This window comes from Phocoena phocoena, chromosome 5 (genome assembly GCF_963924675.1).
Source record: "Phocoena phocoena chromosome 5, mPhoPho1.1, whole genome shotgun sequence".
Classification (NCBI taxonomy): Eukaryota; Metazoa; Chordata; class Mammalia; order Artiodactyla; family Phocoenidae; genus Phocoena; species Phocoena phocoena.
The window spans coordinates 75,830,992-75,847,930 of NC_089223.1; the positions used below are offsets into that span (position 1 = coordinate 75,830,992).

At 42.4% G+C, this 16,939-nt stretch overlaps 1 protein-coding gene across 1 annotated transcript in view; it reads right to left on the bottom strand.

The window, feature by feature from the left end:
• KLF3 (KLF transcription factor 3) overlaps positions 1 to 16,939 on the bottom strand; it is a 33,280-nt gene that overhangs the window by 14,601 nt on the left and 1,740 nt on the right. Inside the window, exon 2 of the mRNA XM_065877688.1 lies at positions 2,639 to 2,734. Coding sequence (XP_065733760.1) covers positions 2,639 to 2,695 — 57 coding nt within the window. The 5' untranslated portion in view covers positions 2,696 to 2,734. The remainder of the gene's footprint in view (positions 1 to 2,638; positions 2,735 to 16,939) is intronic.

Consider the following 16,939-nt stretch of genomic DNA (forward strand, 5'->3'; position numbering starts at 1 on the left):
TATGTAAAATAATCACAATGCCCTACTTCCCAAATGTTTTAGTTAACTGAGGTTTTGCTGAATTAAGAAAAAGAAACTTTATTATAAGGACTGAAACTACCTTTTGGTGAGACAATGTAATTAAATCCTATAAGCATCTGCAGAAGTTGAAAACTAGAGCATGAAGGAGAAAAAGACCATTAATTGCAAAAGTACTTCTACATATTTTAACTCCATGTATTAACAGAAGTTCCAGCATTACAAGTACAACCGTTACTTCAAATTAATCTTATTTCCATTTTTTCGGCAAAGTGTATTTCCTTGCACTTAACTGTATTGTACCAACTTCATTTTAGCTTTAAATTAGGCTCTTGTGACACATTCTCATGCCTGATTACGAAAGGCATCACGGATGGTCCTGCATCATTTATCAAATTAATCATATTCGTCAGTACTAAAAACCTATTCATATTTCAAGGGTATAATTAACGGGGAAATTTTATACCTTAATATTCCTTCAATAGGATCATGCAGTAGTTGGGGGAAGGGGTTGATGACAAAACGAGTACCATTGGAAGTCAATTTAGTTTTTGATTAATGTAATTCTTATTGCTCTGTTATTATCATATTCAGACACGCAGTTATCCAGTTATCATGCAGGAAGGTGAATGTTATTTCCTGACAACTTTTCACTGTACACAGTGGTAAACACTTCACTGGCACAGTAATCTCCATGGCAACTCAGTTCCAAGGGCCTCGGAGTGACCCCTGTGTCTTGTATAAACAGTTTTGGCAGGAACCTCCACAGCCAGTGCATAAGGATGATCTAATTTTTGCAAGCGTGTCATTACCAACCTTCAGATACACAACTCAGGCCAAGTTTTTCCCTTTGTATTTTCCAAGCCCATGGAAGAAAAGAGCAGGACAGAATTGGGAGCGTGGCCTTGTTATATTCACTAAACCAGATCTCCTCAAGTCTCAGCCACTCCCTGCTTTGCAGTCATGGACACCTTTCTGTTGTCACCCATGTCCCACCTCCACAGCACTGGTGTTGCACCTCTATAAACACCTGGACTAATTACTTGTTTCCTGGTGGCCGAGAAGCATGTAGAGGCGCCTGGCTCACAGGAGGGGCTAGCTTAGCACTAAGGTGTTGAAAAAAACAGTGAACGTAATTCCCTCCCAGTCACAGACTCTTCTGAGTGATACGAAATTCCATCATCAGGGTCAAGTTCATTCTTTCCCTAGCTTCTCCCCAGTCACAGCTCCATATGGCTGCTAGAAGTTTAAGCAAATCACTTTATTCTTAATATATTTTTACATGCAAAAGGACCAAGGAGTTCCCCCGTCCCCCAGTTTTCATCTTTTTCATCAGCTCCTTGAAGGACAGCTTAAACACTACATGAGATAAAATGGAGTACTTTTTTTTCTTCCAGTATTAAAAAAAACGACATTCACAAACATGTTTAAGGAACTCTTCTATATAGTCTGGGTGGTGATTTCAAGTGAAAAACACCTCTAAGTAAACGCTTTTTTTTTAAACATCTTTATTGGAGTATAATTGCTTTACAATGGTGTTAGTTGCTGCTATATAACAAACTGAATCAGCTATACATATACATATATCCCCATATCCCCTCCCTCTTGCGTCTCCCTCCCACCCTCTCTATCCCACACCTCTGGGTGGTCACAAAGCACCGAGCTGATCGCCCTGTGCTACGCGGCTGCTTCCCACTAGCTATTTCACATTTGGTAGTGTATATATGTCCATGCCACTCTCACTTCATCCCAGCTTACCTTCCCCCTCCCCGTGTCCTCAAGTCCGTTCTCTATGTCTGTGTTTTTATTCCTGTCCTGCCCCTAGGTTCTTCAGAACCATTTTTTTTTTTTTAGATTCCATACATATATGTTAGCATGCGGTATTTGTTTTCCTCTTTCTGACTTACTTCACTCTGTATGACAGACTCTAGGTCCACCCACCTCACTACAAATAACTCAATTTCATTTCTTTTTATGGCTGAGTAATATTCCATTGTATCTATGTGCCACATCTTCTTTATCCATTCATCTGTCGATTGACACTTAGGTTGCTTCCATGTCCTGGCTATTGTAAACAGAGCTGCAATGAACACTGCGGTACATGACTCTTTTTGAATTATGGGTTAACTCGTTCTTGATGCAGATTTCTTGTAGGTACATTTGGAAACTGCTTCCTAATCATGATAAACATTGCATACCAGTTTTTTAAAAATATCCCTAAATACACGTTAATTTTTAAAAATTAATCTGGCCAAACTTATTTTTGCCAAAACCAATAATCCTGAGAACTCAAACTAAAAAAACTGGTAACGGAGGGGGTTTTGTAAAACTACTTCTATTGTGAGCAGATGCTCCTGTGGCCCAAGTTCTGCGCTGATCACATCTTGGGGTCAGGTGGGGGTTTGGGGCACAGGGCTTAAGGAAACATGGATCCCAGTTATTAAATGGGGCACAGTTGCTAGGAGGGTATTTACCTCACTTACTACCAGGGGCTTTCAGAAAAGTTTGCCTATCAAATGCCTGTCCAGTAACGAGTGGCTTTAAGGAATAACACAACACACAGTAGAGTTATTACCACTTGGAATAAGTAAGAAGAGGTGTTCGGTTTTGGAAAACTTACCACCGAGACAGGATCCATGGCCTCTTGCTTGACAGGGACTGGGTCAAACATGAGCATTCTTTTAATTATGCTTTCTAGGGTGCTCTGGTGTTTGGCCTAGAAAACAAAACAAAGTGTTTGTCTAAATCCCAAGGTTACTTTCAATATAAATCAGTAAAAAGAAAATATATATATAATATTCCCCACCCTTCCCCCCTCTCTGCTCCTTCCCCTCCCCTGCCCCCGGAATGGCCGGAATTTGTTTCCCTTACCTATGAAAGATGCCATTTTATATAATTAAAACCAGACTCCATGGTCATAACCGGGTGAGAGCCAACGGGCATTTCTAACTCAAATACATAAACCCTGGTGTTTCTGGAACAATAGGTACAGCCTCTTCTGAGCAGCCATGCTTGTTCCAGATTACCGCACAGCTCACTAGAAGTTAACATTATATATGAATGTTAAACACCTTTCCTTTCCCCCTTTTGTTTGTTACAGAAAAATCAGAAAAAACCAAGGCAGGCAAAAAGACAACTTAGAACCAACCATCGTGAATCTGTCTTTATCCCTCCAAACTCTCTTTTAAAGTGGATTGTAATATGCGTACTACATAGTACCCATAATTTCACTTAACAGTTTACTGGGAAAATGTTTCTTTTTCGGTAAGTGTGGTTCCATACCATCAAGTTCAGTGTGCCACCGTGTGAACCAATCAGATATTTGCGGCTTGCGGGGATCTTAGTTCCCCGACCAGGGATGAAACCCAGGCCCCCTGTAGAGGAAGCACAGAGTCTTAACCACTGGACCGCCAGGGAAGTCCCCAATCAGATTTTTAAAAATTCCTTTTATTGGGCACTTAAGTTGCTTCTAAATTTTCACCATTACAGATAGCAATGAGCACTTTTATACTTACATCCTCCTGCACATCCTTAATTTTTAGGATAAATTTTATGAAGGGGAATTCTAAGAGTGAGAAGCATGTACTTTTACCAAAGCATTTGCTGTATCATCCAGCAAAGATACTCTATAATTTCCATCAGTAAAACAGAACCTGTTTCCCCAAATTCCTACCAGCAATGTGCATGATCATTTAAAAAAAATGAAAACTTTGCTAATTTGTTAATATCAAAACGACAAATGATTTTTATTCTCTATTGATTTAATTACTGAAGCTGAGTCTTTTTCATCTTTATTTACCATTTACATTTCTTCTTTTACAAGTTGATTTTTTTTTTGGGGGGGGCCGCGCTGCACAGCACGCAGGATCTTAGTTCCCTGACCAGGGATCGAAGCAGCACCCCCTGCGGTGGAAGCGCAGAGTCCTAACCACGGGACCACCGGGGAATTCCCCACATTTCTTCTTTTGAGAAATGCCTATATTCAGGTCTTGAGTTCCCGGTCCCTGCTTATGGCTTTCTAAGTACTTTTTTTTTTTTTTTTTTTTGCGGTACGCGGGCCTCTCACCGTTGTGGCCTCTCCCGTTGCGGAGCACAGGCTCCGGATGCACAGGCTCAGCGGCCACGGCTCACGGGCCCGACCGCTCCGCGGCATGTGGGATCTTCCCGGACCGGGGCACGAACCCGTGTCTCCTGCGTCGGCAGGCGGACTCTCAACCACTGCACCACCAGGGAAGCCCTCTAAGTACTTTTTTAATATGAAGACTATTACCTTGTATTTACTCTAATTTCTCCTCATAAGGAAATAAGCCAATCTTTAGCCTAATGTAAAGAAAATGTCCATCTTGATTCGCTGGATCTTTCTCTTCGTCTTTTGTTATGCTTGCGTTATCTCTTTCCTCCTGTGTTCTACACTGTCCACTTCTAGCACTAAAATACATCAGATCGCTTCCTCACAAGACAAAATATTCAGCCTGCTGAACATTTAACTGCATTTCATACATTATAGAATCACCGCCCGCATACTACCCAGATCATCAACAACTTCCTTCAGGCACCTCCTATCCAAATTTGGTTAGAAGTGAGGTCTTTATGTATTACTTTGGTTTGGGTGGGAACGTAAACAAGTTCTAGATTGAGTTCTACCAGAAAAAGGTATCGAAATCCCTGGTTTAGATTACTTCCTGTATTTCAGTATTTAAACATCCCATCCCCACCTCCATGATAGCAATTCTGTAGCCAGTGGTGTCCATGCTCTATGGGTTAAACTAAGATATCATCACACACACTTATAAAAGTAATACTGTGTAGTTCTTGTGCTTCACTGCTTCACTGAAGAAAGACCGTCCTGGGTCTTGTGACAACACGTGAATATCATCATTAACTCAACATAAGGCCCTGACTTCAAAATTATATTTTCCTACATCACAGGACGTATTATAATCTGTGAACACAATTTGATACCAGGCTGCTCAAATCAATGGTGCTACCACCCTCTTCTGTATCCCAGCGAGAACAAACCCCACAGCCAGTGAAAAATGGATGATTTCATAATGAAGGATGAAAACCCCTTTTGTGTCTTTGGATCTATTATTAACCAGTTCCCAGGCTAGCAGCTGTACAGATGGATATGGTTCTAAGAATTGCTGTCCAGGGCCCTACAGCGGACCGTAAACAAAAGACGTGAGATAGCCTCCTTATATCAATGAGGTCAGATAATTCAGCAGCCTCGACCCACAGCTGGTCATCCTCCCCCAAGCCTTTTAAATTTAATTTACTCTTACAGATTCATCCACTCCACTAGACAGTATCTTGCTGCAAATCTTTCTAAACAAAAGTACTCACATTCTCAGGAGTGTAAGGAAAGAGTCCTGATCTGTAGACTCAAGCAGGAGATCTGCACCTGACCCCTGACATGAGGGAGAGGAGGAGGGAGACCCTTTTTCACATGTAAAATGCAGAGGACACCTCCTTTGCCTACTTCCTAAAACACTTACCTTCAAGGTTTTGGGAAAAATCAAATGAGATTAAAACAAAACAAAACAAAAAACCTCTTTTTGCCCTCTTAAGTCGTTTACATCACTGAACATGCACACAATTTTGGGATCTATATACTGTACAAACAGCACTAAATTTGTTGGTTCCGATTTCGGAAATGCCAGGTACTTGTCTCTTTGCCAAGATACCTAGCCTTAGAGGTCAATCTCCTCCACCCTTAAAAAACCCAGACTAAATTCGGTTTCAAAGGTAATAGCTGCCTACACCCTGTATGAGATCTTACATAGGGCCTCGTCACTTACTTGACTGCTGTACCATCGCAATAGCTTCCTAGCATCTCCACACCTTGCCTTACCTGGAATCCTTTCCTACAAGCAGGAGCAGCACGGTGGAATTAAGATGATGGGCTCTGTAGCTCATTTTGATTCAAATTTTAACACCATCATTTAGCTCGTAAAGCCTTCAATAACTTTTTCAAACGCCTATAGCCATAAGAACTGAACCCATTTAGAAATGAATTACACATTAACCTGCTATAGCTTGGGTCATTTTAAGACATTACTTAAATTACTTTCATTCTTTAATTTTTGTTTTATCTAAATTTAGGGAAATTAGTGCTTTGAAAGACTTATAAGAGAAAAAATCGTCTAACATAAAGCATCCCTTCTAACAAAACCTGATTCATTTTTATTAAAAAAAAAAATTGTAAAGGTATGTTTATTTGTTCAGAACTGTACCTCAAAGAGTAACTCAATCACTGATGAAGGGATATTTCTCATACACAAGTATCAGAATTAATTAATAAATGAAGCAGCAAGATACAATTGAGAATACCTCATTTTGAAACTCCTAGCTAAATAATGCATCACCGGACAATAAAAAGTCTGTGCAAAATTCAAATACCACTATGAACAGAACCAAACTCACTGTCCACTCACAGGCTTAACAGCACTTTGGTCTGAATTTGGTAGCTTCTAAAATGACTGATTATACTTTTAATGATAGTCACAGGATACGGAGGAGGTCATGTGGTGGAAAAAAAAAAAAAGAAAAAGACACACCCTAACCCCTAACAAGAGCTTCTTGGGAGGGGTGGGGCAGCAGCTTTATACACACCTGTGTGCCCATTTTAAAATTTATTAATTCTATAATTAAAACTTTTAATAAAAATAAGACGGAAGCTAAGCTAGAAAGAAACCAAATTTAGGAAGGGAATCAAACACATTAACACAAATCAGGCTTTTGTTAATTTACTGCAGAAAACGTCTAGACTCTGTACCTACTGTTTCTGTCTCTGAACAGACCACTTTTTGCCACGAGCATTGATCTTGTCTTTGGGCTCTGATCTAGAATCATAAAAGAGTGACCGCAGTGTCTCCAAAGGGCCTTCCATATAACTGGGAAGTAACTCACACACTGGAAGAACTAGGGTTCCTAAACTCAGTGGCTTTTGTTAACGCCTGGGCGACTCAGTGCTCTGGGGCTATTACCATCATGTTAAAAGAATGTTGAGTAAACTACAAATGCTGTAGAACTATTACTACACAACCCTGACAGCAGTCCCAAGTAGAACCATTAGGTGGCGCGCTAAAACAAGTATAAAGACTAGGACAGAGGCGGTAAATTGAGTTTGACAACATCAAGGTCTTTAAACGTGGTGGGGATTTAACTAGGCTCAGGAATTCTTATCACAGAGATGAGAAGGCCCCCCAAAATGGTTCTGTTTTTTCTTACAACTATTTCCCAAACATTAACACATTTACATCTTAGTTGTGTTTAACTAGCTTAGGAAACATACATTCTAAACTAGCAATCCCAGGATAACACAACTGCATTTACAAGAGGAAAAAAAGTGGCAAAACTGGTTTAAAAAAACTTCTAAGTTATCAAAGTGCTTAAAAGCAAAAATATAGGAACATCACCATTGCCAAAATAATCTTCCATCACTGGAACAAATGTCATCTTCCCCTAACCGTGTTATTTTGCTGGGAAGGGCCAATACAACTGAATTTTCCTCCAAAAGGAAGAAACAGATTTTCCTTCACACTCTCTCTACTTATACTTCTGACTTTTCAGATGTCAAAAGAAGGCTCAGAATTTTGCCAAAATGCACAACCGCATGTTTACGTCTTAAAAAGCTTTGGTGAATCACTCACATGAAGTCTCGCAAGCAATACAGTTTCGTCTCCTTTCCAGCCCTCCAAGAGGCCTACTCAACCATTGCTTTACGAGGGTACAAATAAGCCGCAGAGCTTAGAAATACAGACAGGCCTTAATGTAAGAGGAGGTTATGTTGCCAGCCTCCTTTGAAAGTAGCTTGTCTTGAAGCTACAGCTCATTTTATTACAGAAACAACCTTATAAATAACTGCCCCTTCCTTAGAAGCATGACACAGAGAGAGAGAGAGAGAGAGAGGTGTGAGGCAGGGGACGGAGGGGGGTCTGGAGAGAGAGTGTGTGCATCTCAAGTCAATTTCTTGGTGATATATCAGGATTTGCTTCTGACATTGTCCCTTCTCATCTCCTGTTTAATGCACTCAAAGGGTCCCTGTATTCTTCTCCCCCAGCCCAGCCTGACGCTAAGGCTCCAGATTACCTGCCTCCCTCAAAGCTAATCTGTTTCCTAGCCGACCTCAGCCAGGTGTAAGGAGAAAAACAGGATGGTCAAACCAACACACCGTCTGTAAGCGCCCCTTTCAATTCTCTCAAGTGTTTGGATGTTAAAGGAGGGAAGCACGTTGCCTTCCCTCACCCCTTCCTCCCCAAAGGAGCTTCAGGGAAAAAAATTAAGAAAAGAGTTAAAACAAACAAACAAAAAATGTGTGTGTGTGTAATTCTTGGTCAGGAGGAGGACCAGGGCAGGCAGGCAACATCCCTGTAGCTAAACTTCCTTTCCAAAGAAATTTTCTTTCTTTACTTTTGTACCCAAACTCTTCCAAGAGCTCCCAGGAGTTGAATATTTAAAGGCAAGCTGCTCTGGCCAGAAATACAAGAGGCCAGACAACAGATGTAAGCAGGCATTTCTAAGTCAGAGCCTCCTTTCAGGACAGCCAAATGCTGGCACCTACCTGGAAAGGCGTCTCGTTTTCACGTCACTCGGTGATCTATCTCCTAGCTCAGTCTTCTATTGCTGGTGCGAAAGGAAAAACTCCATGGAACACTTCTGAATCTTTGCCCCTCATAAATTAGTTATTTTACATGAAAATGTTTTGTAAATGGGGAAGAAGTTAATTACTTAGTTTCAGATTAACTGTAATGACCCATGAGCAAACAATCCGCCCTCTCCCCTCTTGGCTAACAAGCCACCCAACTTTACTTTCCTGCATCCGCCCATCTGCTCCACCCTATGGAGAGTTGCCAAGGCAGTCTGACTTGTCCAAACAGGACATGGCTTCAGATAAGATTCTGCCCACACCCTGTACTTCGGAAAGACCAAGTGAAGCAATTGCCTTTGCATGTAAATAAGGACAGGTGCAAAGGTAACAACCAAGCAACCTCCCTACACATTTCCAGCTGGAGCCCAGCAGAGCAGGGGTGGGGGAGGGGAAACCCAAGCCCCATACCCTTCAGTAAACTCTCAAGTTCAAGGCCACCTAGTTAGTGGCCTACAACATCTTTCTTAAAGAAATTTTAGCAAACACTCATCATTTTCCCTACTGAGGTTACATACTCAGTTCCGTCCTTCACGCTCTCGGACAATTTTGTATTTTAGGTTTAAGGGCGAGGAACCTCAACTCAATTGAAAAGCACCTCTAATGTGTACTCCTGCTGTGTACACATCTTACAAGATCTGCCTCAGCCCTCAGTTTTCTTCTGTGAAGTGTTATATAATCAGACCCAGAAGGGCTGCGTGAGGCCACTGCCTCTGTCTGCCTCTCCGCTGGGTGCCCTATCACTGGAGACCCACCCAACTCCACCCTAAGGGGCCTCCACCCATGGGGCCCCGCCCTGCCGGGGGGGGGGGCACTGGGAGGGACCAATTGGCTCAGGTCAGCTGACAGTTCCTGGAAATTCCAGTCAGAGCGGAGACGGCTGGAACCTTGCAAATAACCAGAAACAAGTGGTGGTATTTCCCCCAGCTCCTGAGGATGCTCCATTAAACGTTTATTTCAGAGCCAAAGAACCTCTGGATGTGGAACTGAGCTAATACTGCCCTCTTCCTTCAAAAGTAAACAAACAAAAAAGCGTTTTGCACCAGTGCTATGTAAGAGGATTCAACCCCTCCCAGACGGAAACCCTCCTCCCCCTTGCTCCCCTCCCCCATTTGCCTTATCTTCTCGTCACTCACCGTGGAAGCCTAGAGGTCATCTTTTAAGCCTTCCTCCCCAACTTTTCTCTCCACACCTACCGCTGCCACCAGGGGGCCAGGCCCTCAGTACCTCAAGACTGTGTTACTGGGGTCTCACCTCCACTAGTCCACCCCAGGATGGAGAATCCATCCTGACGCCCCTGCCACCTACATTTCTCAAAGCCCTCTTCTCAGCTGGTCTTTCCCAAGCTCCCAAACCTTCCTCCGACGGGACCCCCAGGGCTAGCAGAGTCGGTTCAAGCACCACGCTCAGCGTCCCCTCTCCTATCAGCGGCCCCAGCTCCACCAGGCGCCCTCCACGCTGGTTGCCCTGTCCCCCCGCCCCCCCCCCCCCCCCCCCGACCTCCCTACCCCGCCTTTGTTCATTTTCGGCCCTGACGCTGGGCAGCCAGGGTGGAATGCCCGTCCCCTTCCGGCTTATCTAAATCCTCCTAATTCTTCAAAGACCAGCTCAAGGCCCTCGCCGCTCAGCGGAGCCAGCTGATTGCTCCCTGACCAATCTGAGGCCACCTCTTCTTACCTAGATAGGCTGCGCCTTTCTACTTTACAAATGGTCTGCCCAGGACCACCACCCGGACTGGCAGCACCTGAGGACAGGAGTGCTTTACACCCCCTTAGAGGGGCTCCCTCCCTGCTCCCCAGAGGAGATCAGGAACGTCCACTAAGTTTTTTGCCAGGCCCAAAGGAGTGAATATAAAAGCACTGAGCCGGTATGAGGAGTCCCACAGTCACTTCCCTTTCCCTTCGAATGCACTTGAAATCTCCCTTAAATAAAAACAAACAAACAAACCTCCCTTAAATAAGTAATATGAGTAAGGGGACCTAACCTAAAGGAAATCTATTAAACCAAACTTCCTCCAAAAAAAGGTATGCTCCAAACCTTAACCTTGCCTGTTCCGGGTCCTCCAGAGACCTTATCAGCATCGGCCCGATTTTTTTTTTTAACCCACCCACAGATCTTCTAAACAAGTCTAGTGTCAAGGTCTCTATTCCGTTTTAAAACCTAAGATAGGTTGGGGCTTCCCTGGTGGCGCAGTGGTTGAGAGTCCGCCTGCCGATGCAGGGGACACGGGTTCATGCCCCAGTCTGGGAAGATCCCACATGCCATGGAGCAGCTGGGCCCGTGAGCCATGGCCGCTGAGCCTGCGCGTCCGGAGCCTGTGCTCCGCAACGGGAGAGGCCACAGCAGTGAGAGGCCCGCGTACCGCAAAAAAAAAAAAAACACCTAATATAAGGGGAAAAAAAATGACAGCAAGAGAGAAGAGAAAGAGGCGACTTCAAGGTGTGTGTGTTTGTGTGTAACAAACACTCGGTTTGTTCTGTTTTAAGCCTCTTCTATTGACCAAGGAAAGCCAGGGGCTCAGTGATGTCACAGGTTTCCTACTGGCACTCTCTGGGGGCTGTTCTTTACATGGACTGTGTCATTTCATTCCTATGAGGTGTGGTGGTACTACCTTCCCATTTTACTGATAACACCGAAACAGAGAGGTAAATTAATCTGCCCAAGATGACACAGCTGGTAAAGTGGTAGAGCTGGGATTTGAACCCCAAGTAGTCAGACTTCAAGGCTGGTGGTGGACCTGGCCCTCCACCCTGCTGTGTCCCTGGCAGGGGACAACACACATCAAGAGTGGGATGGAGAGTTCTGCAGACAGGTCTGTCATTCGGGGATCTGGAACCAGGGGCAGTGTATTTACAGCAGTGGTGACTTCAACTCCTTCCCACTGGTCCCTGATGCCTCCCCTGTCTCAGTGCATGCCTGGACGCAACATCAAAAGACACATTCTAAAGGCCCCAAATTAGCCGATTGTTAGCCAGTGCATCCATAAAACTGTTCAGAAAAAACTGGCAGCTTCACCCAAGTAAATACGGAAATCCTCATAATAACTGTACAAAGGTGGAAGGGTCAGGTCCTCGTCCCCATTTTAGAAATGAGGAAATGGAGGAACAGAGGTGAAAAGACTCGCCCAAATTCACAGAGCTGGCTGGAGCTGCAGCCAAGAAGCCAAGTCTGTCCACTGCAGACCCACGGCTCTTTCTGTTCTGCTCCACTCTACGCTATGGGACTCACTCTCAAGTAGAATCATCTTATAGTTGGCGCACTCCCCTGGGGCCAGGGGCGTGGGGTGTGTGTGCCACACTGGCCCATGGAAGGCAGTGCCATGGGGAGGTTCCAGCGGACAATTACGATTTCCAAGTGACTTTTCAGGTTAGATCACTCTGGACCTACTCCATTTTGTGGCATAACTGAGAAAAATGACTGCAATCTTAGATTAGCTCTAATGAGTAGGTGCTCAGTAAATTTGTGAGATGAATACATGAATGGATGTCAAACTACCCTTCTTACATGCTAGGATAAAATGAAGGGCAAGGGCCTCAGAGTGACTGTACACAAGGGGTTCACACAAGGAAAATTTGCCCAGGGGCCAGTGCAGCTAGCCTTAAAATCATCTTCTAAAACCTGAAACGCAAAGTAAATGTGAAAACTTTACACAGGAGGCTTGGGAGACAAAACACCCTTGTCTGGAGAACTAAGTGGAACAGGAACTTGAACTTCCTAATGTTAGCGGTTTGGAGGTGCAAAGCTTTGGAAGGTACCAGGGTGTAAAGTGCAAGAACAAACAGAAGAGTGGATTTCAGTGATTAGACTCAGAGAACAGTAGTTAGAATGAAGAGCACATGGGACCAAGGAGAAAAACCCCACACTGGATCACAGGTCGCTCTCCAGGGTAGAAGGCGCTGACCTCAGTGTCTGCTGGACCTCTTCTGTCTAGATTTGACCAAACTCCACTGATCTGGGTTGAGACTAGCTCCAGGCCATCTCTGGAGAGCCCCAGGCCTTCTAGAGATTGGCAACCATCTTAAGCATGTCCCAGGTTAAGCTGGGCTCCTTCAGGGTCCTCTTGGAAGGGGGCTGTCTCAGGAGGCACCCCCTTCTGGGAAGAGGGTAAGAGCTAGACCCAGGGTTACACGGAATGCATGGGCTGAAGGGCCACTTAGCTTACTACATTCAGTCTCCAGCTCCCCTTAATAATGAGATGGGGGAAGTGATAATGTATTCGGCCTGCCAACACAAAGGAATGAGTTTCCAATAGCTCTAGGAATCTGCTTTGCTAGAGAAAGAAACTTACTATTAAATACTCTGACCAATAGATACAAAATATACTGATAATTTTTTCTAATGTGCCATTTAACTATGGTGATATTCCAGAAAACGCACAGAGCCAGTTAAAAGGATATACATAGAGACATACATATGTGTGTGTGTGTGTGTGTATATATATATATATATATATATATATATGTATGTGTATATATGTATATACATACATATATTTGCTGTGGGAAAAAACAGTCCTAGTTCTGGTTCAGAAACTGTGTCTATAGCATTGTGTCTCTTATTACTACTAAATTTCAAGGAAGGAGAATTGAGGGGGGGAAAGCAGGGCTACCTTCCTTAGACAATGCCCTCTCTTATCAGGGCAGACTGCTGTCTGGTTTCCTGTCTTGAGCTCTGGCATTACTGCTTCAGATGAGAAACGGGGTCTAAGAAAGGGACAGATCAGGCTTGAAAATGAGAATGCTAAAAGCCATCATAATCCTTCCCTTCCAACTCACTCCATCATGAGTTTTGGCTGGAATACTACATATTAGCAAACCAGATATCAATTGTTTTATGTCTCTAGGATTTTTTTTTAAAAGCTATAACCAATGATAACTGAAGCACTTCAGAAAGAAACCCAATTTCCAGAATAATGTAATTCCTGATACTTAAAGGACGAGGTTGCCTGTATTTATTTTTCTTAAACACAACTGGGTGTGAAAACAGAGTAAGAACCACTTAAGAAAGCTGTTCATTTTATAGCAGAAATGTTGACTTGGACAAATTAAGAAGGCAAGTATCTAAAAAGGGGGGGGTATGGAGATAAATGATTTACATGATTTAGAGATGAAACTATTGTGTTCACCTCCCTCACTTTTTTGGTAATTATAATAACTATCAGACTGGTACAATTTTTCCCAACTGTTTAGCTTACATTTAAAAGCCTGCAGAATTTTTCCTGACAGAACATATTAGATCCTAATCACCTCTATTAACCACCTCCCTCTCCCAACAAATAGGAAGGAAAGAATAATTTGGGGTAAGCCAAATAAAGACTCAGTCTACCAAATCTAGTTGAATTGTTCACAACTTTGGAACTAAACCAAAAAAACTTACTTCAATTTGGGTTACTTATGAATTTAGTTTAAAGGCCTCTTGTCCTACAAGCAGCTTAGTATTTCAAGTTTGCTTCCTCCAAAGAAGAAAGGAAAAATCTTATTGAAACTTTCCAAACTCCCATCTTTTTTCTTGGAAGGTTGTCAATATCCTACTATTTGACCCTAGCAGCTTTCTTAATAGCATATTGTGCATTTCCCTTTTATCTATCAAAGAAAAACGTGATGGGAAGATATGTTAAAACCAAAGCATTATTATTATTATTATTACGGATTTGGGGAAGAATAGGTAGGGCCTGATGTGCTTCCTCGGCAACTCATTCCATTAATTCCATTAGAGAACACTGCAGATAATTCCTTTAGATTTTAGAGAAAATCCCCAAAGAAGACATTTAAGGGGGAAACTTGTCAAAAGTTTTCTTTTCCAACCTTGTTTTTAAAACTTCATTTCTGGAGAACCAACAGAAAAATAGTTTGTTAAAGTAGGTTTTAAATGGTTAACCCAGAAATTTGCTAACTCACAACTGACAGAATATACCAAAAAAAGGGGGGGGGGATTATGAGAAAGTTGTTACTGTAAAACAATAAAAACAAGAGCATTCTCCTTCTGTCTTCAAAATATAAGGTTAAAAATTTCCAAACTATCATTAAATGAACTTATTCCAGTTCTCCTTTTTTTGAGCTTCTTATTCTTAGAACAGTTTGGAAATCAGATGTAGCATACAGTAAAATCTTTGTCCTTAAAAAGAAGTAATCCTGTAGTACTCTCAATACATCTTATGTTTTGCTTCAATAGAAGATTTCTCCTTTAAAACATAAGCAAGACTTCCAAGTCAGTCCAAGCTGCCAAGGCTGCTTGAGTTCTCCATCCCATGAAGCCTCCTGTGCCTTGAATGTCCTGTGTTAAATGCAAGGGTGAGCCACATCCTTCAGATCATGCTAGATCTTCTAAACTGTAAGGTGGTAACCCCATCCAAAATTGACAGCTTCAGGGCAAAATGCCTATCTCAAAACAAGAATGAAAAACAAACAAACAAAACAACCTTCTTTAGATTTCTAGCCAACATGCACACACATTTCTTAAAATCACAAGCTGGCAATGATAAACTAAAAAAGGTAAAAGTATTTATTCACCCATATAAACACATGGGAGCAAAGGGTGTATGTGAAAAGGTTAACTGACTTCTCATTATGACATAACACAGGCATCTTAGGCAATCGTAAGTGTGTAGAGACATGATAACTCCCTGGGTGGGGATAGGGAGTTTAGGGGCAGGGACCATGGCCTGGTCTGGGCTACTGATCTACCAGAAAACAGCCTGAAACAGGAAAGAGCACACATATGCCACTTGGAATGTATGACGCAAACCCCAGCCTTGAAACAAAGAACAGGAAACAGCTCTGCTGGCTGTGCTGGAGAGAAAGCACAGAGAAACATTTAGCCGGCCCTCCCTGACCCTATATTCATGAGCAGCTGGAGTTTTTTAAGACAACAACAGGGGGGTGGAGGTGTTTGTTCTATGGGTGTGAATAATAACACCAGCTTTATACAGGGGACCTGCCCTATTTACAAATAGGAGCTTCCACATACAGTAAACACCGTAAGTGAACATGTGATTTTATCATATTCAAGCAGCAGAAACCTTCCTAATTAACACCAGCCTCCCTACCAATTTCTTTTGTCTCTTTCTCCCCAATCCTAATGGATGGTCTCTAGCCACGATCAAATTCTGGGTTAAGGTAACAGGGTAATGATCACTGTTCAGCCTCAGAGCATCAAGAGGAAAATGAGACAGCACAGCTGCTGAGAATTCAGTTGACACTGGGGTCATCCCACATAACCGAAGTGGGACCAACTGTAAGTGTCCCTGAGCCACAGAACTAAATTCTAAGATGAAGAGTGTGGGACATCTAGAGTCACCCCAAATTTTCACTGTCTTTTTCAACTGCATAGTTACAAAGATACTTCCACACAGCTGCACATCTGTTCTACATGTACACACATTTACAAAAATCCACCTTTTGAGAATCTGATTCTGTTCCTGATATTTCATTTAATCCAAAATTGTTATACAATCTGCAGAATAGAGTATCAATTTGTATAAGACATCCTAAAATGTCTATTTTTCCTTTAGGTATTTTTAAGGTAGCAAAATCCACTCACTAGTCCTTTTCTGATTTTTCTCTTTATTTTGTTAGCCAGTACTGTTTAACTCAGGTTTCTATTAGCAGAGATTTAAGAATCTGTGTGTAGACATAACTACAGGTAAAAAAAAAAAAAAAAGAAAAAAAGAAGAAGAAAAAAAAGGCATCACTGTGTCCATAGCAACCAGAAGATTGGGTTTTAATTTAGAAACTTTGCAGTGAAAAAAACAATAGCTCTCTCCAAAGCTATGTTGTCATGTTTTACCTCTGACAAGGTTCTGTGGTCTAAGCAGTTACTTTTGTTGTTCTCACGTTAGGATTTTCATACTTGCATTCTTCATGCAAACAGAATGCTCCTTACAGCCTATCTTCACTGACCTCACCCACAGTACATTAGGCTGCTTTCTTCTAACAGTTCTGCAGCAAACCCCACTGACTAGAAATTGAGATATCAGTTTCTCTAGGGAGCTAAATGAAATTAATCAAACATCCCATTTCAGGTTCTGTTAACAGAATAAGGGCAACTCCCATAATCCATGTTTCAAGTCGGAAGAAACTCATCCACTCTTTTAAAGATACTACTAACTCTTTTAAAGATACTAACTCACAAAATTTTGAAGATGTTAGTGTTATTAAATTGTTTTTTCCCTAGAAGCAAGTCTTCTCTTGGGCTAGGCAGATTATCATCCAGATGGATTTCTCTCTTAAAAATGCTCCTCAAATTCATACATAAAGCACTCAGAAAAGGACAGCA